The sequence below is a fragment of the Pseudorca crassidens genome, chromosome 5, assembly GCF_039906515.1.
Source record: "Pseudorca crassidens isolate mPseCra1 chromosome 5, mPseCra1.hap1, whole genome shotgun sequence".
Lineage (NCBI taxonomy): Eukaryota > Metazoa > Chordata > Mammalia > Artiodactyla > Delphinidae > Pseudorca > Pseudorca crassidens.
The window spans coordinates 96,954,320-96,979,270 of NC_090300.1; the positions used below are offsets into that span (position 1 = coordinate 96,954,320).

Sequence of the window (24,951 nt, forward strand, 5' to 3'; positions counted from 1 at the left end):
GTTGATAACTGACCTTTCTTTCAATGCAGGTGAAGATGCTTTTGATGCCCTCCCCCCGTCCCTCCCACCTCCCCCACCTCCCGCAAGGCATAGTCTCATCGAACATTCAAAACCTCCTGGCTCCAGTAGCCGACCATCCTCAGGACAGGACCTTTTCCTCCTTCCTTCAGGTAGGAGGGAAAAACCAAGCAAACCTTTTCACTGAAAGCAAAAATATTTCTAAGATGATACTGTCAAATAAGCATTAGTGATTCATTGGTTTCTAGCTCCCAAGCTGAAAAATCCCTGGGTGGGGAAAACAGCAGTTGGATAGGTTTGTCTGTCAATTGTTTGGTTTAATGGCAAAAGGATTACAAAAATGGCAAAAGCAACAAGGAATCGTAGAATTCAGAAATGGCACTGAAGAGATTATCAAATAACACCTGTATGTTACAAAAGGTGAGAACCAGAAGTGCTCTGTGTTTGGGCTAAAAGTGATGGGGACAAATTTAGACTTTCTCCTAATTCTGAGTGCAATATTTTTTTCAAATAATGTGTTTAAAAATTTTTACTAAATATGCTTTAGGGTCATAATTTTATTCAAAAATGTAGTATCTTGGTAAATTATATTGTTGTAACATTAATAGATATGTTTTTCTGAAATATCTGCATTTTATTGTTTTGTTACTGTTTTGATTTTTAATGCCTCAGTGTATCTACTAAAATTATTGGTCTTCAAGGAAAAATTAATAGTTTTTAAAAAAGAACTCAAGTGAGGAGTGGAAATAAAAAGACTTAATAAACCATCCACTCCACTAGTCAGAATTATCAGGAAAAACTAAATTCAGTTATGTTGAATCTGCTGATATTAATTGTTCCCGTCAGTCCTACTGGTGATACTGTGATCTGTACTCTGAAATGTCTGCCTCCTCGACTTGGTTTGGTTAAACATAGGGTAAAGATTTTCTTTTTTAAACAACTGCTTTACATTTGTGTATGAGATAAATCATGAAAGCCTTCTAAGAGTGCTCACTTTGTCCTTTGGCCACCTACATGCTTCTTTGAAAACTTAGGAATCTTAACCATTATCATTCACCTTTAACATTTTTCTCATTTTTTTTCCATTTGGTTTGATAATTCAGAAGTTTGAGGCAGTTTGTAGATATGACCCACAAAATTATAGACATATAACTTGGAATATATAGCTTCAGTTTCTAAAAGTAGTTTATCTTCAAGGAATAATTTTTCGTCAGTAAATATTGAATTGTCCTCTGTGTCACCCACTCTGTGAGATGCCTCCCTGCCCTCATGGATCAGATTAATTCACTGAATGCTACCAATCAAAGAGCAACGTTCATAACCCTTCTAATCCAAGCAGAAAGCATGGATAATTGTTAGGCTCTTATTCATACAGCTACATATACACGCTAACATTTTGCTCTCTTTTTCACTTATACTTATTCAAATCTTTGTTTTATACATGGACTACAATTAACATTTAAAAATGAATATATACAGCAGAAACTAACACAACATTGTAAAGCAACTATACTCCAATAAAATTTTTTTAAAAAATTAATCTCTCTAAATCTTAGTAAACTTAACCTTGCCCAAGGCAAACTTCTGGATAATTTCTAGCCAGATTCCTATAAGGTACCTGTCACCTTTTATATATGTAATTTAAGCCCCATTAAATGAAAGTTAAATGTAGTGCCTTCTTTTAAAATTAAGTCAAGCTTTCCAGGCTTGACTTAATTCTTACACTTTTTTACACAAACACACACTTTAACCTGTTTTTATCAAATGAATTAATTGTAAAATATTTCAGTTCTTTATCATCATTTCATTGTTCATATTGCTTTTGTAAACATCTTCAAAAAGTTTTTTCTCAAGATTACTAAAAAAGTCACTTCAAAATAAAAAGGCCCCCTTTTATTAGAATGAAAGTTGTATAAACTGTTTTATTTCATATTTAGCTTTGCTTGGCTGCCAGGTAGGCTCAGTATCAGTTATCCTTAACCTGTGGTGTGAGGCTAACATGGGACCAGAGTAGGGTCATTTGAACCTGTTGGCTCTCTCTTGAACTCCTTTTATGCATGGAAGTATTCTAATTCCATTCAAGTAATGTTGATATCCCTCGATAATAAATACTTCTGAGAAACAAATGGCAACTTTTCCCCCCTTTCCAGTCTCGTATAATTAACTGGACAAATTTCTAGTCTGTTGTCAGATCCTTTATGAGATCCAATGAGTCAACTGTTTTTATTCAATTTTAAGCCACATGTATAGACCACATCTTTTTCAAAAGAAATATTTTAATTCTTCTTAACATAATGATATCGTAGAACATGAAAGTTTCTTTCAGCTTTAAATAAGCACCTGACTGTATCATTTTGCAAAGTATTCAACACATTACGCTGTCTAAAGAAGTGTAATAGAAAATTTACAAAAGCAGTTCTTCATGCTGAACTGAACTTCATGAAAGAATACTCTATAAATGCTAAACAAAAGTTTAACTTAATAGCTGTAGAACCATACAAGGTAAACAATGGTGATTGCTAAATTTAAATGGACTATATGAGCACTTTACTGCTATTATTTTCACTATAGTTTAATCTGTAGAATTTTAGTCCAGTGTAATGATAAGCCTTTTCTGGCATTATGAAGATTTGGTTTCCTTGAGGAAGTCATTATCCCTAATTAAAGACAAAGGTTGGATATCCCCATGATGTTGTATTAAATACCTACTCAAACCTACCTCTTTATTCCAGCATTCAGTGCCCTGCACACCTGAGTCGGGTCCACCTTCCCAGCCTTATAGCCCAGTGGCTGCTCTATAGTAGTGGTTTTCAAACTACAGGGTCCTGTGTTTCTGCAAAGGAGCCTTAGGACTCCTGTATGATCAAGCGGGGGAAGCGAAGCAGGGGCACAGCTCTGATGCTGCTTTTATCTGTTTTCTATTTTAGGCCTTCATGCAAGATTTCTTTTGGCAAAATAGTAATGCCCACTGCTGTACATGAGCCATCTACTCTGGACAGGCCAGTCATATCTTAACAAAACCTGAAGAGTTCTCAAAAAAAGCTTTACACTTTACTGTCTCCAAACCCAGGGCTACTGCTAGCATATATGTGCTTTTGTCCGAATTACAAAAAGGCATTTCTTTTGTGTTGGTGGGTTGAAATAGGCACCCCTCCCTCTGCTTTGTGCCAGGGCCAGTGCTCCAGGAACAAAGCCAAGGCTGTATTTAAGTCTGCTCAGTCCCATTACTGCATGTCTTTGTGCAGTGCACAAAATACACAACGTATTTGGCAGCCCTTACTGAACCTTTTTCTCACTGTATTTCTAACCTGGAATCTCTTTTGAAGTCCTTATCCAATCTTAAAGTCACAATTCAACTCTAAAAGCTAGCCAGATTGACTTTATTAGAGATGAAGGAAGGTTTTCCACGGGATCCAGAAATGCAGTTGCATAAGTAAAATACAAAGAAAACTTGCATCATTAGTAGCAGTTATTGGAAAGGGTTTCTAGGGGTTTGGTTGACTGTGACCTTTATGAAGCACACTCATGACGTAGTTACCAGGGACTCTCATGCCCTCTGAGGGTTGCACTCACAGAGTTCAAATCAGAGATCGAGTGAGGCAAGGTCCTCCCCCAGGCTCAGCCAGTGTGGAGACTACTGTGTTCAGGTGTTGAAGGATTGATGGGTAGAGCCGTGGTTCTCAAATTGTGGTCTTGAGACCAGCAGCATTAACACTACCTAGAAATTTGTTAAAAATGCCAATTCTTTAGACCTACCCAAGACTTACTAAATCAGGAACTCTGGGAGTAGGACCCAGCAATCTGTGTTTTCATAAGCCTTTGGGGGTGGTTCTGATGCATGCTCAAGTTGGAGAAACCCAGGGCTAGGCTGTATCTGGAGGACTGCAGCCAGGATGGGAAAGGGAAGTAAAATCACACCATGTAAACTATGGTAGATTAAAGGAACTGAGGATGTTTAACCGACAGAAAAGAAGATGTTGAGTATGTATTAGAGTTGCTTTCAACCACAGTATTTGTAAAAGAATGATTAGATTTCTTCCATGTCTCCTGAGACAAAGAAAGACTGACCAGTGAGAAGAATTAGGAGTGGAAATTTCAGTCCTGTTAAGAAGCTTCCTGGATTATTAATACTTCTTATATCTCAGAGGGGTAGTGAGTTCTCTAACACTTGAGGACTTGATCAGTGACCAGATCACTACATATGGGGGTGTTATGAATGTGAGTTAAAGAGTGAGGAGCTTTGTCTCACCTAAATAGGTCTTCAAATCCTCTTCTATCAATTAGATCTAGCACTGATATTCTTTTAAAATTTTCAGAATAATTGATAAATCTTTCAGATGGCTTTTGGACAGCCCCAGAGGAAATACGCCACTGTTTTAACTGTTCAATTTTATTTGCCTCTTTTCCTATGCTTGAGTAAAAAATTGGAAGTGTTTTAGATAGTGGGGGAAAAAAAAGAATTAAGAAAATTCCATAATGCCTCTTCCCAGAGATAACCACTTGATAGGTTTCCTTACACAGCATAATTTTGATTGATGCGTATTTCCCCACTTCTTTCATAGTTAGCAAACCTTTCCCTCCCAGTGTTTCCTTAGTTTTTAATACTCTCTTAAAATAAGTCTTAAAATTTTTCAATTTAGCATTACCATACTGTAAATCACAGGCACTTGTACTTTGCTTTTTAGAGTGGACTACCCATCGTGTTCATTCATTCATTCATTTCTCAAACGTGTATTACTATATAAATGGTACATTGGCTATGGCATTTTCAATTTGTATGTTTTAATCCTAAGTCTGGATATAAAATTTTACTTTAAGGAATTTTTGAAGAATTTACTTTTAAAAACTTTATTGATTTTCAAATTTGGTAATTATTGTACTCTCTGTAATAATTGTATTATATATAATATCTTTTCCCATCGAAGCAGGAATGCTTCCAACTTTATAACTTGCTATAGAAGCCCAGTTTACCCTATACCTGACCAGTAGCCAAACTTAATATGAAGCATTTTAGTGGTTCAGAACTGAACTAAGTATTTCGTGCTATTTTTGGTAATATTTTTAGCGTACCTAGTGACCTTTTAGGTGCAACAGATTAATGGAGCAATATCATACAACTGTATATTTTGTACTCTATTTATGACTCAATAATGTATCCAGAATCTAATGTTTACTCTTAAATAAATAGATGATTAGAAATAGCATATCTAACAAACCTATAAATTTACCCCTAAGGAAATAAAAAAAGTGTAATTATAAAAGACAGTCTTTTCTCTGACCTAATATTATACCAGTGATGTTTTAGAATGAACAAGAATTGAAAGTAAATTTTATTGAAAATTTAGCTGTAAATCTTTGGGAAATTTCTAAATTTATGCAGAAATCACCACATTTGGTTCCTTTGGTTAGCCTTCCAAATCAAAAGACTAACATTTGTTGCATGGAATTTATCTTCTTATTCCTTCCTAAAATGTTTCAACAAAATTAATGAGGCTGAACCATTGACTTTTCAATTATTGAAAACTCAGAATCTAAGACTTACTTTAATCTCAAAATTAATGAAAGCAAATTAAGTAGCCTTGCTTAGGTTAAAAAATAAAAAGTCTCCAGTAAAGCTGGAGATAATTATTGTACGCAAATAGGGGGAAGGAAATAATGACTTCAACTAGTCAAAATTAATATAAATAGGCGTGTATTTCCTTCTCAAATAATCAAAGTGTTACATATTTTTAATATCAAACTCAAATGGAAGTTAAAACAATGAAATATTTATCAGGTCTTCTTTAATAGTTATAATTTTAGCCTTATGTTAGCAATACGGATTTCACAGAATTTGAATTTATGAAAAATCTGAATATGAGTTAATTTGGGTAGTTAAAGGTAAATATTTGTGAAGTGCAGGCTATTTACCAAGCCGTATGCTTGGTACTGTGTTTCTATTAGGAGGTACAATTCAAACACAATTGAGTAAGATAAGGTCCCTGCCCTGAAAAGAACTTACAGTACTTTTGGAGATACGGGCAGACATAAAAGAAAGTGTTATGAGAGAGGGAAACAGAGGAACCCGAGATGGCAGTGGTGGCAGATGATAAATTATTAGTGAACCAAAGGTTGCAGAGGTATGTTCATCTACTCAGAAAATGAATCAGTTCTATGGATTTAAACTCATATACTACTAATTTTAAACCAGGTAGGTTTATGGTCCTAATGATTTAATATAGTAGCACTGATACAATCTTTTTCTGCCATTAGCTCTGCCATTAGCTTCTGCCATTATTCTTTTTTTAATAAATATAATTAAGAAGTACAATAATTTTTAATTTGTCTGCAATTCATATTTTTCACTATTTCAGATTCCCCCTCTCTGTCAAGGTGGTTAAAAAAAAACAACACATTTTATTACTTATACAAACCTTAATGTTAATAATAGCATAATTTTTAATAATTGAATTTATTGTCCAGTGAGCCAACTAACAATTTTTTGCATAGGATGCCCAATGTAGTATTTTTTTTTTTTTTTTTTTTTTTTTTATGGTACTCGGGCCTCTCACTGTTGTGGCCTCTCCCGTTGCGGAGCACAGGCTCTGGACACGCAGGCTCAGCGGCCATGGCTCACGGGCCCAGCCGCTCCACGGCATGTGGGATCTTCCCGGACCGGGGCACGAACCCGTGTCCCCTGCATCGGCAGGCGGACTCTCAACCACTGCACCACCAGGGAAGCCCTCAATGTAGTATTTTAAAAGGCACATTATATGTACAGGAGATTTCATAGACATGAATTCATTTAATCCTCACAAATCCCAAATGTCAGGTCCATTTTACAGATTATGTCTGCCTAATGCTTAGACAGATTAACTGATATAATATTCTTACAGGCAAAATTCAAAACCCATTTTTTTCTTTGACAACAGTTTCTATTCATTGTACAGGACAGACTGGGACAGAAAATTAAAATTAGAAGCAGTTTTTGCCATCAACAATTTTACCATCAAGTAAGAGATCTGAAAACTACAAAGTTAGTAGTGTGTATTAATTAGGAATAAATGGGAAAAGCATATTTGAGCAAGTGATGAATAAATTAGAAAATATGCAAATTAGAAAGTGGTACTATCAGTCATGAAATGTTTTATTTTCAAAAGTTGATCTTTATAGAGAATTTCTATTTTTTTTCTTTAGCCAGTTAGCAGAGATAATAGTTTTAATCTGAAAATTATCTTTATTTTTAAGATCCCTTCTTTGATCCAGCAAGTGGCCAGGTTCCTTTGCCTCCTGCTAGGAGATTACCAGGTGAAAATGTCAAATCCAACAGAACATCACAGGACTATGATCAGCTTCCTTCATCTTCAGGTGAGTTGGCTAATAATAGTAATAATAATACCTTATGTTTGTACAGTGCTTTTCGGAGCACCTTTTTATTCAGTGTATAATTGAGCACCGCCAGCCTAAGAAAGTATTTTTACCACCATTGCATTTGCTTATAAAGCATGTATTATGAGAAGAATGCCTACAAAATTGTCTCACGGAAAAGAAAACATTAAGCCTTAATATTAACTTTGATATGTCAGTAAAGCATGTTCTGTGATCCAAAATCTATTCATTCTCTAACTTTTGTTTTGCCTTATCAGACATGAGAAATGGGATTGAGGTCTTTATATACCGAACTGCTGCATTCTCTTATTTCTCCATTAAAGGAAGAAATCTCTTTAGAATTAGTATTAGCACCAAACTATTCATTTTCATAGCTTATTTAGGGCTATCATGCAGTGCTCTACTGCCAGTCATCAAGTAGAAGCTTGTTCCATTTTAGTAAATACAAGTCGTACTCATAACCATTATTAATGGAATGTTGCTGCTTTGCTTCTTTGGGAGGTCTTCCTCGACCACCATATCTAAAATAGCTCCCCCTACTTGACACAGTCACTTTCTATCCCCCTCTTTTGCTTTATGTTTCTTCATAGCACCTTTCATTCATTTATTTGCTTGTCTATCTCATCTGCTAGAGTACTGCTTTGAATATACACACGTGGTTTGGTTCACTGCTTTATCCCCAAGTGTCTAGAAGAGGGCCTAGCACATGTTCCTTGGATGAGTGGAGGGGTAGAAGGGAGGAGGGAAGAGTCGCCGATATCTGTGTTATGGTGAACATACACATATTTTGAGCAACTGAAAAAATACATTTGTCTCATAATTATGAACATCAGAAGTTTTTCCTATGTAGATTTTTGTCCTATATCAGTATTTTTTTCATTAACTGTATTTTGACTTTTTTTGAAGTATAGTTGATTTACAATGATGTTTTAGTTTCAGCGGTACAGCCAAGTGATTGTTATATAACTGATATATATATATATATATATATATATATATATATATAACTGAATATATATTTGTCTTCAGATTCTTTTCCATTATAGGTTATTACAAGATATTGAATATAGTTCCCTGTGCTATACAGTAGGTCCTTGTTGTTTATTTTATATATAGTAGTGTGTATCTGCTAATCCCAAACTCCTAATTTATCCCTCCCTGCTCCTTTCTCCTGTGGTAACTATAAGTTTGTTTTCTATGTCTGTGAGTCTGTTTCTGTTTTGTAAATAACTTTGTATCATTTTTTTAGAGTCCACATATAAGTGATAGCATATGATACTTGTCTTTGATTTACTTCACTTAGTATGATAATCTCTAGGTCAATCCATGTTGCTGCAAATGGCATTATTTCATTTGTTTTTATGGCTGAGTAATATTCCATTCTGCATACATATCACATCTTTTTTTTTAACATCTTTATTGGGATATAATTACTTTACAATGGTGTGTTAGTTTATGCTTTATAACAAAGTGAATCAGTTATACATATACATATGTTCCCATATCTCTTCCCTCTTGTGTCTCCCTCCCTCCCACCCTCCCTATCCCACCCCTCCAGGCGGTCACAAAGCACCGAGCTGATCTCCCTGTGCTATGCGGCTGCTTCCCACTAGCTATCTACCTTACGTTTGGTAGTGTATATATGTCCATGCCACTCTCTTGCTATGTCACAGCTCACCCTTCCCCCTCCCCATATCCTCAAGTCCAATCTCTAGTAGGTCTATGTCTTTATTCCTGTCTTACTCCTAGGTTCTTCATGACATATTTTTTTCTTAAATTCCATATATATGTGTTAGCATACGGTAATTGTTTTTCTCTTTCTGACTTACTTCACTCTGTATGACAGACTCTAGGTCTATCCACCTCATTACAAATAGCTCAATTTCGTTTCTTTTTATGGCTGAGTAATATTCCATTGTATATATGTGCCACATCTTCTTTATCCATTCATCCCATGATGGGCACTTACGTTGTTTCCATCTCTGGGCTATTGTAAATAGAGCTGCAATGAACATTTTGGTACATGACTCTTTTTGAATTATGGTTTTCTCAGGGTATATGCCCAGTATTGAGATTGCTGGGTCATATGGTAGTTCTATTTGTAGTTTTTTAAGGAACCTCCATACTGTTCTCCATAGTGGCTGTACCAATTCACATTCCCACCAGCAGTGCAAGAGTGTTCCCTTTTCTCCACACCCTCTTCAGCATTTATTGTTTCTAGATCTTTTGATGATTGCCATTCTGACTGGTGTGAGATGATATCTCATTGTAGTTTTGATTTGCATTTCTCTAATGATTAATGATGTTGAGCATTCTTTCATGTGTTAGTTGGCAGTCTGTATATCTTCTCTGGAGAAATGTCTATTTAGGTCCTCTGCCCATTTTTGGATTGGGTTGTTTGTTTTTTTGTTATTGAGCTGCATGAGCTGCTTGTAAATTTTGGAAATTAATCCTTTGTCAGTTGCTTCATTTGCAAATATTTTCTCCCATTCTGAGGGTTGTCTTTTGGTCTTCTTTATGGTTTCCTTTGCTATGCAAAAGCTTTGAAGTTTCATTAGGTCCCGTTTGTTTATTTTTGTTTTTATTTCCATTTCTCTAGGAAGTGGGTCAAAAAGGATCTTGCTGTGATTTATGTCATAGAGTGTTCTGCCTATGTTTTCCTCTAAGAGTTTGATAGTTTCTGGCCTTACATTTAGGTCTTTAATCCATTTTGAGCTTATTTTTGTGTATGGTGTTAGGGAGTGATCTAATCTCATACTTTTACATGTACCTGTCCAGTGTTCCCAGCACCACTTATTGAAGAGGCTGTCCTTTCTCCACTGTACATTCCTGCTCCTTTATCAAAGATAAGGTGACCATATGTGCATGGGTTTATCTCTGGGTTTTCTATCCTGTTCCATTGATCTATCTTTCTGTTTCTGTGCCAGTACCATACTGTCTTGATTACTGTAGCTTTGTAGTATAGTCTGAAGTCAGGGAGCCTGATTCTTCCAGCTCCCTTTTTCGTTCTCAAGATTGCTTTGGCTATTCGGGGTCTTTTGTGTTTCCATATAAATTGTGAAATTTTTTGTTCTAGTTCTGTGAAAAATACCAGTGGTAGTTTGATACGGATTGCATTGAATCTGTAGATTGCTTTGCATAGTAGAGTCATTTTCACAATGTTGATTCTTCCAATCCAAGAACATGGTATATCTCTCCATCTTTTTGTATCATCTTTAATTTCTTTCATCAGTGTCTTATAATTTTCTGCATACAGGTCTTTTGTCTCCTTAGGTAGGTTTATTCCTAGATATTTTATTCTTTTTGTTGCAGTGCTAAATGGGAGTGTTTTCTTGGTTTCACTTTCAGATTTTTCATCATTAGTGTATAGGAATGCCAGAGATTTCTGTGCATTAATTTTGTATCCTGCTACTTTACCAAATTCATTGATTAGCTCTAGTAGTTTTCTGGTAGCATCTTTAGGATTCTCTGTGTATAGTATCATGTCATCTGCAAACAGTGACAGCTTTACTTCTTCTTTTCCGATTTGGATTCCTTTTATTTCCTTTTCTTCTCTGCTTGCTGTGGCTAAAACTTCCAAAACTATGTTGAATAAGAGTGGTGAGAGTGGGCAACCTTGTCTTGTTCCTGATCTTAGTGGAAATACTTTCAGTTTTTCACCATTGAGGATGATGTTGGCTGTGGGTTTGTCATATATGGCCTTTATTATGTTGAGGAAAGTTCCCTCTGTGCCTACTTTCTGGAGGGTTTTTATCATAAATGGGTGTTAAATTTTGTTGAAAAGCTTTCTCTGCATCTATTGAGATGATCATATGGTTTTTCTCCTTCAGTTTGTTAATATGGTTTATCACATTGATTGATTTGCGTATATTGAAGAATCCTTGCATTCCTGGAATAAACCCCACTTGATCATGGTGTATGATCCTTTTAATGTGCTGTTGGATTCTGTTTGCTAGTATTTTGTTGAGGATTTTTGCATCTATGTTCATCAGTGATATTGGCCTGTAGTTTTCTTTCTTTCTTTGTGACATCCTTGTCTGGTATCAAGGTGATGGTGGCCTTGCAGAATGAGTTTGGGAGTGTTCCTCCCTCTGCTATATTTTGGAAGAGTTTGAGAAGGATAGGTGTTAGCTCTTCTCTAAATGTTTGATAGAATTTGCCTGTGAAGCCATCTGGTCCTGGGTTTTTGTTTGTTGGAAGATTTTTAATCACTGTTTCAATTTCAGTGCTTGTGATTGGTCTGTTCATATTTTCTATTTCTTCCTGATTCAGTCCTGGCAGGTTGTGCATTTCTAAGCATTTGTCCATTTCTTCCAGGTTGTCCATTTTATTGGCATAGAGTTGCTTGTAGTAATCTCTCATGATCTTTTGTGTTTCTGCAGTGTCAGTTGTTACTTCTCCTTTTTCATTTCTAATTCTATTGATTTGAGTCTTCTCCCTTTTTTTCTTGATGACTCTGGCTAATGGTTTATCAATTTTGTTTATCTTCTCAAAGAACCAGCTTTTAGTTTTATTGATCTTTGCTATCGTTTCCTTCATTTCTTTTTCATTTATTTCTGATGTGCTTTTTATGATTTCTTTCCTTCTGCTAATTTGGGGTTTTTTTGTTCTTCTTTCTCTAATTGCTTTAGGTTCAAGGTTAGGTTGTTTATTCGAGATGTTTCCTGTTTCTTAAGGTGAACTTGTATTGCTATAAAGTTCCCTCTTAGAACTGCTTTTGCTGCATCCCATAGGTTTTGGGTCGTCGTGTCTCCACTGTCATTTGTTTTTAGGTATTTTTTGATTTCCTCTTTGATTTCTTCAGTGATCACTTCGTTATTAAGTAGTGTATTGTTTAGCCTCCATGTGTTTGTATTTTTTACAGATCTTTTCCTGTAACTGATATCTAGTCTCATAGCGTTGTGGTTGGAAAAGATACTTGATACAATTTCAATTTTCTTAAATTTACCAAGGCTTGATTTGTGACCCAAGATATGATCTATCCTGGAGAGTGTTCCATGAGCACTTGAGAAAAATGTGTATTCTGTTGTTTTTGGATGGAGTGTCCTATAAATATCAATTAAGTCCATCTTGTTGAATGTATCATTTAAAGCTTGTGTTTCCTTATTTATTTTCATTTTGGATGATCTGTCCATGGGTGAAAGTGGGGTGTTTAAGTCCCCTACTATGAATGTGTTACTGTTGATTTCCCCTTTTATGGCTGTTAGTATTTGCCTTATGTATTGAGGTGCTCCTATGTTGGGTGCATAAATATTTACAATTGTTATATCTTCTTCTTGGATTGATCCCTTGATCATTATGTAGTGTCCTTCTTTGTCCCTTATAATAGTCTTTATTTTAAAGTCTATTTTGTGTGATATGAGAATTGCTACTCCAGCTTTCTTTTGGTTTCCATTTGCATGGAATATCTTTTTCCATCCCCTTACTTTCAGAGTGTATGTGTCTCTAGGTCTGAAGTGGGTCTCTTGTAGACAGCAAATATATGGGTCTTGTTTTTGTATCCATTCAGCCAATCTGTGTCTTTTGGTGGGAGCATTTAGTCCATTTACATTTAAGGTAATTATCGACATGTATGTTCCTATTCCCATTTTCTAAATTGTTTTGGGTTCGTTATTGTAGGTCTTTTCCTTCTCTTTTGTTTCTTGCCTAGAGAAGTTCCTTTAGCATTTGTTGTAAAGGTGGTTTGGTGGTGCTGAACTCTCTCATCTTTTGCTTGTCTGTAAAGGTTTTAATTTCTCCATCAAATCTGAATGAGATCCTTGCTGGGTAGAGTAATCTTGGTTGCAGGTTTTTCTCCTTCATCACTTTCAGTATGTCCTGCCACTCCCTTCTGGCTTGTAGGGTTTCTGCTGAGAGATCAGCTGTTAACCTTATGGGGATTCCCTTGTGTGTTATTTGTTGTTTTTCCCTTGCTGCTTTTAATATGCTTTCTTTGTATTTAACTTTTGACAGTTTGATTAATATGTGTCTTGGCGTATTTCTCCTTGGATTTATCCTGTATGGGACTCTCTGTGCTTCCTGGACTTGATTAACTATTTCCTTTCCCATATTAGGGAAGTTTTCAACTATAATCTCTTCAAATATTTTCTCAGTCCCTTTCTTTTTCTCTTCTTCTTCTGGAACCTCTATAATTCAAATGTTGGTGTGTTTAATGTTGTCCCAGAGGTCTCTGGGACTGTCCTCAGTTCTTTTCATTCTTTTTTCTTTGTTTTGCTCTGCAGTAGTTATTTCCACTATTTTATCTTCCAGGTCACTTATCCGTTCTTCTGCCTCAGTTATTCTGCTATTGATCCCATCTAGAGTATTTTTCATTTCATTTATTTTGTTGTTCATCGTTGTTTGTTTCATCTTTAGTTCTAGGTCCTTGTTAAATGTTTCTTGCATTTTGTCTATTCTATTTCCAAGATTTTAGATCATCTTTACTATCATTATTCTGAATTCTTTTTCACGTAGACTGCCTATTTCCTCTTCATTTGTTAGGTCTGGTGGGTTTTTATCTTGCTCCTTCATCTGCTGTTTTTCTGTCTTCTCATTTTGCTTATCTTACTGTGTTTGGGGTCTCCTATTTGCAGGCTGCAGGTTCGTAGTTCCCGTTGTTTTTGGTGTCTGTCCCCAGTGGTAAGGTTGGTTCAGTGGGTTGTGTAGGTTTCCTGGTGGAGGGGCCTAGTGCCTGTGTTCTGGTGGATGAGGCTGGATTTTGTCTCTCTGGTGGGCAGGTCCACGCCTGGTGGTGTGTTTTGGTGTGTCTGTGGACTTATTATGATTTTAGGCAGCCGCTCTTCTAATGGGTGGGGTTGTGTTCCTGTTTTGCTAGTTGTTTGGCATAGGGTGTCCAGCACTGTAGCTTGCTGGTCGTTGAGTGAAGCTGGGTGCTGGTGTTGAGATGGAGATCTCTGGGAGATTTTTGCCGTTTGATATTATGTGGAGCTGGGAAGTCTCTTGTTGGCTCTCCCACCTCAGAGGCACAGCACTGACTCCTGGCTGCAGCACCGAGAGCCTTTCATCCACACGGTCCTCAATTTGGGATGATTCGTCTATTGATCTATTCCACAGATGCAGGTACATCAAGTTGATTTGGAGCTTTAATCTGCTGCTTCTGAGGCTGCTGGGAGAGATTTCCCTTTCTCTTCTTTGTTCTTACAGCTCCCAGGGGCTCAGCTTTGGATTTGGCCCTGCCTCTGCGTGTAGGTCGCCGGAGCTTGTCTGTTTTCCGCTCAGACAGGACGAGGTTAAAGGAGCTGCTGATTCGGGGGTTCTGGCTCACTCAGGCCAAGGGGAGGGAGGGGCACGGAGTGAGGGGTGAGCCTGTGGCGGCAGAGGCCGGCACGTGTTGCACCAGCCTGAGGCTCGCCGTGCGTTCTCCTGCGCAAGTTGTCCCTGGATCCCGGGAACCTGGCAGTGGCCGGCTGCACAGGCTCCCCAGAAGGGACGTGCGGATAGTGACCTGTGCTCTCACATAGGCTTCTTGGTGGCGGCAGCAGCAGCCTTAGCGTCTCCTGCCCATCTCTTGGGTCTGCGCTTTTATCCGCGGCTCGTGCCCATCTCTGGAGCTCCTTTAAGCAGCGCTCTTAATCCCCTCTCCTCGCACACCAGGAAACAAAGAGGGAAGAAAAAGTCTCTTGCCTCTTTGATAGATCCAGACCTTTTCCAGGACTCCCTCCCGGGTAGCCGTGGTGCACTAACCCTTTCAGGCTGTGTTCATGCCGCCAACCCCAGTCCTCTCCCTGAGCTCTGACCAAAGCCCGAGCCTCAGCTCGCAGCCCCACCCACCCCGGCGGGTGAACAGAGAAGCCTCTTGGGCTGGTGAGTGCCGGTCGGCACCGATCCTCTGTGTGGGAATCTCCCCACTTTGCCCTCCGCACCCGTTGCTGCGCTCTCCTCCGTGGCTTCGAAGCTTCCCCCCTCTGCCACCCGCAGTCTCCGCCCACGAAGGGGCTTCCTAGTGTGTGGAAACCTTTCCTCCTTCACAGCTCCCTCCCACTGGTGCAGGTCCCGTCCCTATTCTTTTGTCTCTGTTTATTCTTTTTTCTTTTGCCCTACCTAGGTACATGGGGAGTTTCTTGCTTTTTGGAAGGTCTGACGTCTTCTGCCAGCATTCAGTAGGTGTTCTGTAGGAGTTGTTCCACATGTAGATGTATTTCTGGTGTATCTGTGGGGAGGAAGGTGATCTCCGCGTCTTACTCTTCTGCCATCTTCCCCTCGTCCTCCACATCTTCTTTATCCATTCTTCTGTTGATGAACACCTAGGTTGCTTCCATGTCTTGGCTGTTGTAAACAGTGCTGCTATGAACACTGAGGTGCATCTGTCTTTTCGAATTAGTTTGTCTTTTCCAGATATATGCCCAGGAATGGGATTGCTGGATCATATGGTAACTCAATTTTTAGTTTTTTAAGGAACCTTCCTACTGTTCTCCATAATGACTGCACCAATTTACATTCCCACCAACAGTGTAGGAGGGTCCCCTTTTCTCCACACTCTCTCCAGCATTTATTATTTGTAGACATTTTGATGATGGCCATTCTGACTGGTGTGAGGTGATACCACATTGTAGTTTTCATTTGCATTTCTCTGTTAGCGGTGTTGAGCATCTTTCCATGTGCCTCTTGGCCATCTGTGTGTCATCTTTGGAGAAATGTCTATTTAGGTCTTCTGCCCATTTTTTGATTGGGGTTTTTTTTTTTTTTATATTGAGCTGTATGAGTTGTTTGTATATTTTGGAAGTTAATCCCTTTTTGGTCACATCATTTGCAAAAATTTTCTCCCCTTCTGTAGGTTGTCTTTTTGTTTTGTTTATAATTTCCTGTGCTGTGCAGAATCTTTTAAGTTTAATTTGGACTTCCTTGGTGGTCCAGTGATTAAGACTCTGTGCTTCCACTGCAGGGGGCATGGTTCAATCCCTGGTTGGGGAAGTTCCACATGCCATGTGGTGCAGCCAAAAAAAACAAAAACAACAACAACACAGGAATTAGGTCCCATTTGGTTTTTTGCTCTTATATCCATTACACTAGGAGATGGATCCAAAAAATATTGCTGTGGTTTATGTCAAGGAGCATTGAGATGGATCCAAAAAATATTGCTGTGGTTTATGTCAAAGAGCATTCTGCCTAGGTTTTCCTCTAGGAGTTTTATAGTATCTGATCTTACATTTACATTTTAAAACATTTTTTATGTTTTAAAACATTATAAAACATTTTATGTTTTAAAATGTTTTAAAAACATTTACGTTTTTAAATCCATTGAGTTTATTTTTGTATATGGTGTTAGAGAATGTTCTAATTTCATTCTTTTACATATAGCTATCCAGTTTTCCCAGTGCCACTTATTGAAGAGACTGTCTTTTCTCCATCGTATATTCTTGCCTACTTTGTTATATTGGGTTGGCCAAAACGTTTGTTCAAGTTTTTCCATAACATTTACAGAAAAATCTGAACGAACTTTTTGGCCAACCCAATATATTAATTGACCATAAGTGTGTGGGTTTATTTCTGGGCTTTCTATCCTGTTCATTGATGTGTCTATTTTAGTGCCAGTACCATACTATTTTGATTACTGTAGCTTTGTAGTACAGTCTGAAGTCAGGGAGCATGATTCCTTCAGCTCCGTTCTTCTTTCTCTGTTTCGACTGTTCAAGGTCTTTTGTGTTTCAATACAAATTTTAAAATTATTTGTTCTCTGAAAAATGCCATTGGTAATTTGATAGGGCTTGCATTGAATCTGTAGATTGCCTTGGGTAGTATGGTCATTTTAACAATATTGATTCTTCCAATCTAAGAACATGGTTTCCATTTGTTAGTGTCATCTTCAGTTTCCTTCATCAGTGTCTTGTAATTTTCAGAGTACAGGTCTTTTGCCTCCTTAGGTAGGTTTATTCCTAGGTATTGTATTCTTTTTGATGTGATGGTAAATGGGATTGTTTCCTTAATTTCTCTGATATTTCATTGTTAATATATAGAAATGAGACAGATTTCTGTATATTAATTTTGTATCCTGCAAATTTACAGAAATCATTGATGAGCTCTAGCAGTTTGCTGGTGGCATCTTTAGGATTTTCTGTGTATAGTAGCAAGTGGTCTGCAAACTGACAGTTTTACTTCTTCCTTTCCAATCTGGATTCTTTTTATTTTTTTCTTCTCTGATTGCCATGGCTAGGACTTCCAAAACTATGTTGAATAAAAGTGGTGAGAGTGGCATCCTTGTCTTGTTCCTGGTCTTAGAGAGAATGCTTTCAACTTTTCATCATTGAGTATGATGTTAGTTGTGGGTTTGCCCTATATGGTCTTTATTGTGTTTAGGTTATGTTCCCTATATGCCCACTTTCTGGATAGTTTTTTATCATAAATGATGTTGAATTTTATCAAAATCTTTTTTTCATCTATTAAGATGATCATATGGTTTTTAGTCTTCAGTTTAATATGGTTGATTGATTTATGGATATTGAACAATCCTTGCAACCCTGGGATAAATCCCACTTGATCATGGTGTATGATCCTTTTTATGTATTGCTGGATTTGGTTTGCTTTTAAGCTCAAACCTCAGTTCACAGATTTGTTAATAGTGAGAGCTGTCCATTCTGTAACTTCCGAATCAAGATAATTATTTAGCTGCTTTGAGAATTATCAGCACAGTAGTTCTGTACTTGATGACATGCATGGGAGATGCAAAAATCCCTCTGCAGTTTTGTAAGTTTTTACACTTGACTATAACTCAGAAAAACAGAAAATTTTATTAACCATTTCAAATTTTGGTCTGTGCTGTTTTTACCAATTTACTTCTAGTCATTCCAATATTTCAGATATATCCATGGGTACCCACTGAAACACTGTATTTCCATTTGAAAGGGTAGATTTCCAGAATGATGAAAAAATGTGAAAGTCAAGAAGAAGGAGAGAGACAGTACCTTACAATATATATAGGAGAAGGAAGCAAATCCCTTAAGGAAATAACATTAAAATACAACTTTGAGAAGAGTGCCATGACTGATTTAAAATAGCATTCAGTACCACCAGCTCTGGATTAACAGAAACATATACTCAAGTTATGAGAAGAGTTGTGGCCTAAATGCTCTATTTTCACAGCTTCTTTACAGTTTGCACCGTAACATGCAGGTATTGTTGAGCCCAGAGGGACATCATTCACATATATGATTTCAACTGGTAGGAATTCCAGTTAGTATTACACTAGAAATTTCAAGGAAGAACTTTAAGTCACAAACCCTGTTGAAACATCCCCAAATATGCATTTACCAGAAACCTAAACTGGCTTTACCTGAGTGATAAAATAGTCCTGATTATTACCTCTGAGGGCCTCAGCTAGGTGTAACATCAACTATTTCAGCCTATTCCCTGAACTCTCTTTACAGACACAGTCAAACCACAGAAAATAAGATACTTTTTTCCAACAAGATATTTGCTCACATGCTGCTTTACAGGGCTACCAAGCTGTCCACTAGTTTATTTCACACCAGGAGAGGGACTCAGCTTGCCTTCTGGATTAGATCTTTCCATCAGAAACTTAAGACTATGCAGTGTGCCTTTGGGGTACTAATAGTGCTTATTTTGCAGTAACGTTTTTATTGATATTAAGGCCTTTTTAAGACAATCGTTGAGGATTCTGGTATAACTGCCACATCTTATAAATTCCATTTCTCCTATTTTTTATGGTGATGTAAATAATTGATGGTGACTTACTTATGTATATAAGCTTTCTATGAAAATAACTCAAAAAATTTAATTGATTTAAAAATATTTTCCTTTTTCTAAAAAGGATGTGTGCGTGTAAATGTATGTCTACATATACAAAGAGCCTTCCAAATGTTTTATTCCTCCCCCCATAAAAGTTTATAATTTTCTGAAGTTTGTAGATGTAACAATATTTAATGATATGAATATGTCATAATGATAATCAGAATATGTGGATTTTACTGGCGTGTGTTAAACTTACATATACCTTATATGGGCCAAATGTTTTTGCTTATTTCTTCACATAGGGTTCATGTCTGTACTAGCTATGCATGAGTTTTTAGACATTTTTAAGTTTGCTTTTCTCTTGTGGTAAGATATAATGTGCTACAGTTTGAATACCATTCTTTAAAAACCCAGGGAATCCAACTTATATTAGAATACAAAGTCGTAATGATGTGTTTGTGCTCATGCTGATGAAGTACAGCTGAGCTCTTGAGATTTTTTTTTAATATTCTTAGTATTTAAAAGGACGTTCAAGGTAATACTTAAAAATAACACTAGAATTTCAGAATATGACTTGTATTAAATGTGTTTATAACTGGTAACAGATATTATTGCCAAGTATACCTACAAAATAAAGGAGGTCTCATAAAAGGAATTAATTCCAATACTACTTTTCCTTTACTAGCTTAAAGGAAAAGTGCCCAGATGTTGAATGAATTTTATATTAAGACCTCAACTGGAAATCACGGCTTCATTTCACATAAGAGTGGGAGTTGTGTATTGTTATAAGTGATGTTTTAAGATAAACGGTGTTTTTAAGATTTTGTTTTGTGTTTCAACAAAGGAAATTGCTGCATTACAGAGTTTTACCATAGTTCAACTACCTAAAATGTTTTTCCTTACATACAGCTTCAGTTTTAAAACCACTGAACATGGGGTCAGTTTTCTTACAAATCTAATACTAATGTTCTTTTATAACCATTTTCTGGATGTATTAAAAAAGTTATGTCATAACCTTGGCCCTTACAATCATAATTACCTACCTTAGTGTATGTGAAGATATTTTATTTGTAATTTAGTGAAAACTGTGTATTAAAACATGTCCTAAAATTCAGTAGTATAAAAACATGTCCTTCTAAAATTAAATAGTATATCTGTAGTGGAAGCAATTCAAGTTTACATAAATGAGTTCCAGAAATAATTGTTCCAGCTTACAGGAGAGTAGCAAAGTCATAATGATGATGTGTATGAGATTTCTTTTATGCCTTGATAATTTATATTTTTTCTTTTAATTCTCAGATATTGTTATACTTGAAAAAATCTGAAAAAATCTGTAGTCTTAAGAGTCTTGATGTCCATCCCAAGTATAGTCAATGAATTACTAAATAATTTTAGAGATTATGTCTCAGATTGTATGTAGTAATCATTTTTAAAATTTGTTAAGCACTTACTATGGGACAAATGTTATGCTAAGTATTTTAAATACAGATAACAGAGATAACTTAATACATAACATATATTATTATATTTATAGTTGCACATGTAAAATATATTTTATATAATAGTGTCTATATTGTATATTAATGTTTTGAGTAGTTTAAATGTAAATTTACTATAAGATACAGGTCTAATAAAAATATTTTTTTACTTTTTATTTTATATTGTAGTATAGTTGATTAACAATGTTGTGTTAGTTTCAGGTGTACTGTGAAGTGATTCAGTTATACATATACATATACATGTATCGATTCTTTTTCAAATTCTTTTCCCATTTAGTTTATTACAGAGTATTGAGCAGAGTTCCCTGTGCTATACAGTAGGTCCTTGTTGATTATCTATTTTAAATATAGCACAGTGTACGTGTCAATCCCAAACTACCAATCTATCCCTCTCCCCCAACCCTTCCCCTCTGGTAACCATAAGTTTTTTCTGAGTCTGTTTCTGTTTTGTAAACAAGTTCATTTGTATCATTTTTTTAGATTCCATATATAAGTGATATCATATGATATTTGTCTTTCTCTGTCTGACTTACTTCACTTAGTATGATAATCTCCAGGTCCATCCATGTTGCTGCAAATGGCATTATTCCATTCTTTTTTAATGACTGAGTAATATTCCATTGTATATATGTACCACATCTTATTCTTCTGTCGATGGACATGTAGTTTGCTTCCATGTCTGGCTATTGTTAACAGTGCTGCAAGGAACACTGGGGTGCATATAGCTTTTCGGATCATATTTTTCTCTGGATATATGTGTGGGATTGCAGGGTCATATGGTAGCTCTATTTTTAACTTTTTAAGGAACCTCCATACTGTTCTCCATAGTGGCTGTAACCATTCACGTTCCCACCAACAGTGTAGGAGGGTTCCCTTTTCTCCACACTCTCTCCAACATTTATTGTTTGTAGACTTTTTCATGATTGCCATTCTGACTGGTGTGAGGTGATATCTCATTGTAGTTTTGATTAGCATTTCTCTAATAATTAGTGATGTTAAGCATCTTTTCATGTGCCTCTTGGCATCTGTATGTTTTCTTTGGAGAAATGTCTATTTAGGTCTTCTGCCCATTTTTTGATTGGGTTGTTTGTTTTTTGGATATTGAGCTGCATGAGCTCTTTGTAAATTTTGTAGATTAATCCCTTGTCAGTTACATTGTTTGCAAGTATTTTCTCCCATTCTGTGGGTTGTCTTTTCATCTTGTTTATGGTTTCCTTTGCTGTGCAAAAGCTTTGAAGTTCCATTAGGTCCCATTTGTTTATTTTTGTTTTTGTTTCCATTTCTCTAGGAGGTGGCTCAAAAAGGATCTTGCTGTGATTTATGTCATAGAGGAAAACATAGGCAGAACACTGTAAGAGTTTTATAGTGTCTAGCCTTACATTTAGGTCTTTCTTTAATCCATTTTGAGTTTATTTTTGTGTATGGTGTTTGTTAGGGAGTGTTCTAATTTCATTCTTTTACATGTAGCTGTCCAGTTTTCCCAGCACCACTTATTGAAGAGGCTGTCTTTTCTCCATTGTATATTCTTGCCACCTTTGTCAAAAATAAGGTGACCATATGTGTGTGGGTTTATCTCTGGGCTTTCTATCCTGTTCCATTGATCTGCATTTCTGTTTTTGTGCCAGTACCATACTGTCTTGATTACTGTAGCTTTGTAGTATAGTCTGAAGTCAGGGAGACTGATTCCTCCAGCTCGGTTCTTCCTTCCCAAGATTGCTTTGGCTATTCGGGGTCTCTTGTGTCTCCATACACATTTTAAGATTTTTTTCTTCTAGTTCTGTGAAAAATGCCATTGGTAATTTGATAGGGATTGCACTGAATCTGTAGATTGCCTTGGGTAGTATGGTCATTTTGACAATATTGATTCTTCCAATATTTTTTTCTTTTAATTCTCAGATATTGTTATACTTGAACATATCTGTAATCTAAGAGTCTTGATGTCCATCCCAAGTATCACTGAATTACTAGAGATTATGTCTCAGACTTTAAAAAATATTACATACAGTTTTAAATATAAACAGAGAATTTAATACCTAACATTGTTATATTTATAGTTGCACATACAAAACATTTTATATAATTGTTTGTTTATATATTGTATATTAATGTTGAGTAGTTTATATAATACAATGTAATGTTATATATAAAATATAAATAAATGAATGTAAATTTACTATACAATACAGATCTAGTCTTAATTTTATTTCCCACAACCCCTCTGAAATAGGTATTATTAATGTCAATTTATAGAAGTAAGTGAGACACAACAAAGTTTAGTAATTTACCCAAGGTCTCACAGCTAGTAAATGATTGATTGATAGGATTTGAGTCAGTAGGCTGTGCTTTGAATCAGTAGGCTGTGCACCCATTTATGTTGTTGTTAGCCAAGTTTATGTTTTAATCCCACCAGTAGTCAGTCAGGCCAAAAATTAGGTTTAAAAACTTAACTCACGGGCTTCCCTGGTGGCGCAGTGGCTGAGAGTCCGCCTGCCGACGCAGGGGACACGGGTTTGTGCCCCGGTCCAGGAAGATCCCACGTGCCGCGGAGCAGCTGGGCCCGTGAGCCATGGCCGCTGAGCCTGCGCGTCCAGAGCCTGTGCTCTGCAACGGGAGAGGCCACAACAGTGAGAGGCCTGCGTGTGGCAAAAAAAAAAAAAAAAACTTTAACTTACACATTCATATAACAGTGATTGCTAAGCTGAGTTTGGAGATAGCCAATCATAAAACCAAATGAGTAGTGATAGAAGAGGGTACTAAGAATTCTAAAATTGTAGTAGAGATTTCAAAACCTGGATTGTGATCATTTTTCACATGAATTTAGGAAGCCACTACGTACTTTCTGTACTTTTTATACCAGCAAAATCAATCTCTGTCTTAGATTCTTGAGCAGCTCAGACCTGTAAAACCAACAGATGGGATCTGAGGCTTTTTTTAAAGTTATGAAAGTGGTACATACACATTAGAGAACAAAGTAGAATTAAAAAAAAAACAAGAAAAGTCACTTAGAACCCTGTCATCAGTAAGGAACATTATTGCCATTTTGGAGTCCTTCTTTCTAATGATCTGTCCATACACATGTTGACACAGTGGAGATCATACTCCACAGTACAACATAGTATCATAAGTTTCTTACCACATCATTAAATTTTTTTAACGTCATTTTAAATTATTGTATGATAGTCCATTTTTATATGCTGTCAAACTATTGCTTCTCAAATCTTCCTCCCCACCAAAGAGCTAACTCCGAATGACATGGGGACTAGAGATTTAACTAAAAGTGGACAATCACATGCAGGAAATTGCTTCGAAGTCTGTATTATTTCAACAATTTATAGAAATTTTGCATTTTACTTGGTATATCTACATTTATTTTCATATTTAAAAATATTAACTCTCTCATATCCTTGAGTAAAATTAGTGCTCCAGGAAGATGTACTGTTTATAGCCTATGGCTCCACACCTTCTTGCACTTATTTGGATGTTGTTGCCCTTGCTCATAGGAGTTCAAAAATACCATGAGCACGGACAGCAGCACCAGAATAAAACATGTCCTTCCAATCACATTTCTAAGGATGACATGTATTCAGGTACAGAAGTCCCCATAGCGCTGGCAAAATTCATAGTCATTCCAGTGTACTCCAAAACTACAACATAGCAGCTTTGGGAGAACTCTGAGAGAGGTTCATCTGCTGCTTCATTGCTCCTTTGCATCATCTACACATTACAAAGTGAATAAGGACCTGGTATCTCCTCTTTTAGACATTGTGAGAAAGAAGAAGTGGAAACAATGAAGGCTGTTCATGAGGTTTAAGAAGAGGTGTCTAGAAAGAGGGATTGGCTTTAAGTGCTTTGCTGTAATGATCAGCATGAAAATTGCCTGTTTTTTTTTTTAACGGCTTTTACTATTAGTTCAGGTTGTAACAGATCTTTCTTGTTAATATCTTGCTTAAAAGTTTCATATAGAACTAGGCACTCACTACAAATTCCAGGTTTTTGTCCTCTTCCACATTTGAATTCCTATTAATTCATAGTAACTGCTGTTCTATAGCACTGTAGTATAGTGGTTATCATTACAAATAATACTTAGTAGATCTGGAGAGTGAGAATTATGAAAGTAAACTGCTGAACTCAAAGTCACTCAAAATCTTAGCGGCCAAACTGAGATGCATCTAACCAACCTCGGTGCTCGTCACCGACATCCTCATCTTGAAAAGTTGTAGCTGTCATCAGTTACCTGGTGCAGAGCTACACTATCCAATTAAAACAAACAAAAAATTAAAACGTTCCAAATTGAATAAATATTCAGCAATAAATAGAAATGTATATAACAGGTGGCAAAAAGTTGCAACAAAGCTTCCACGTTACTTCCATTTGTGGGCTC

At 36.5% G+C, this 24,951-nt stretch overlaps 1 protein-coding gene across 4 annotated transcripts in view; it reads left to right on the top strand.

The window, feature by feature from the left end:
- Nucleotides 1-24,951, top strand: part of CBLB (Cbl proto-oncogene B) — a 215,818-nt gene that overhangs the window by 184,537 nt on the left and 6,330 nt on the right. For all 4 annotated transcript variants that reach the window (XM_067739005.1, XM_067739009.1, XM_067739006.1 and 1 more), the window contains exons 17-18: nt 30-170; nt 7,246-7,365. In XM_067739005.1, the coding sequence (XP_067595106.1) occupies nt 30-170; nt 7,246-7,365 (261 nt within the window). The remainder of the gene's footprint in view (nt 1-29; nt 171-7,245; nt 7,366-24,951) is intronic.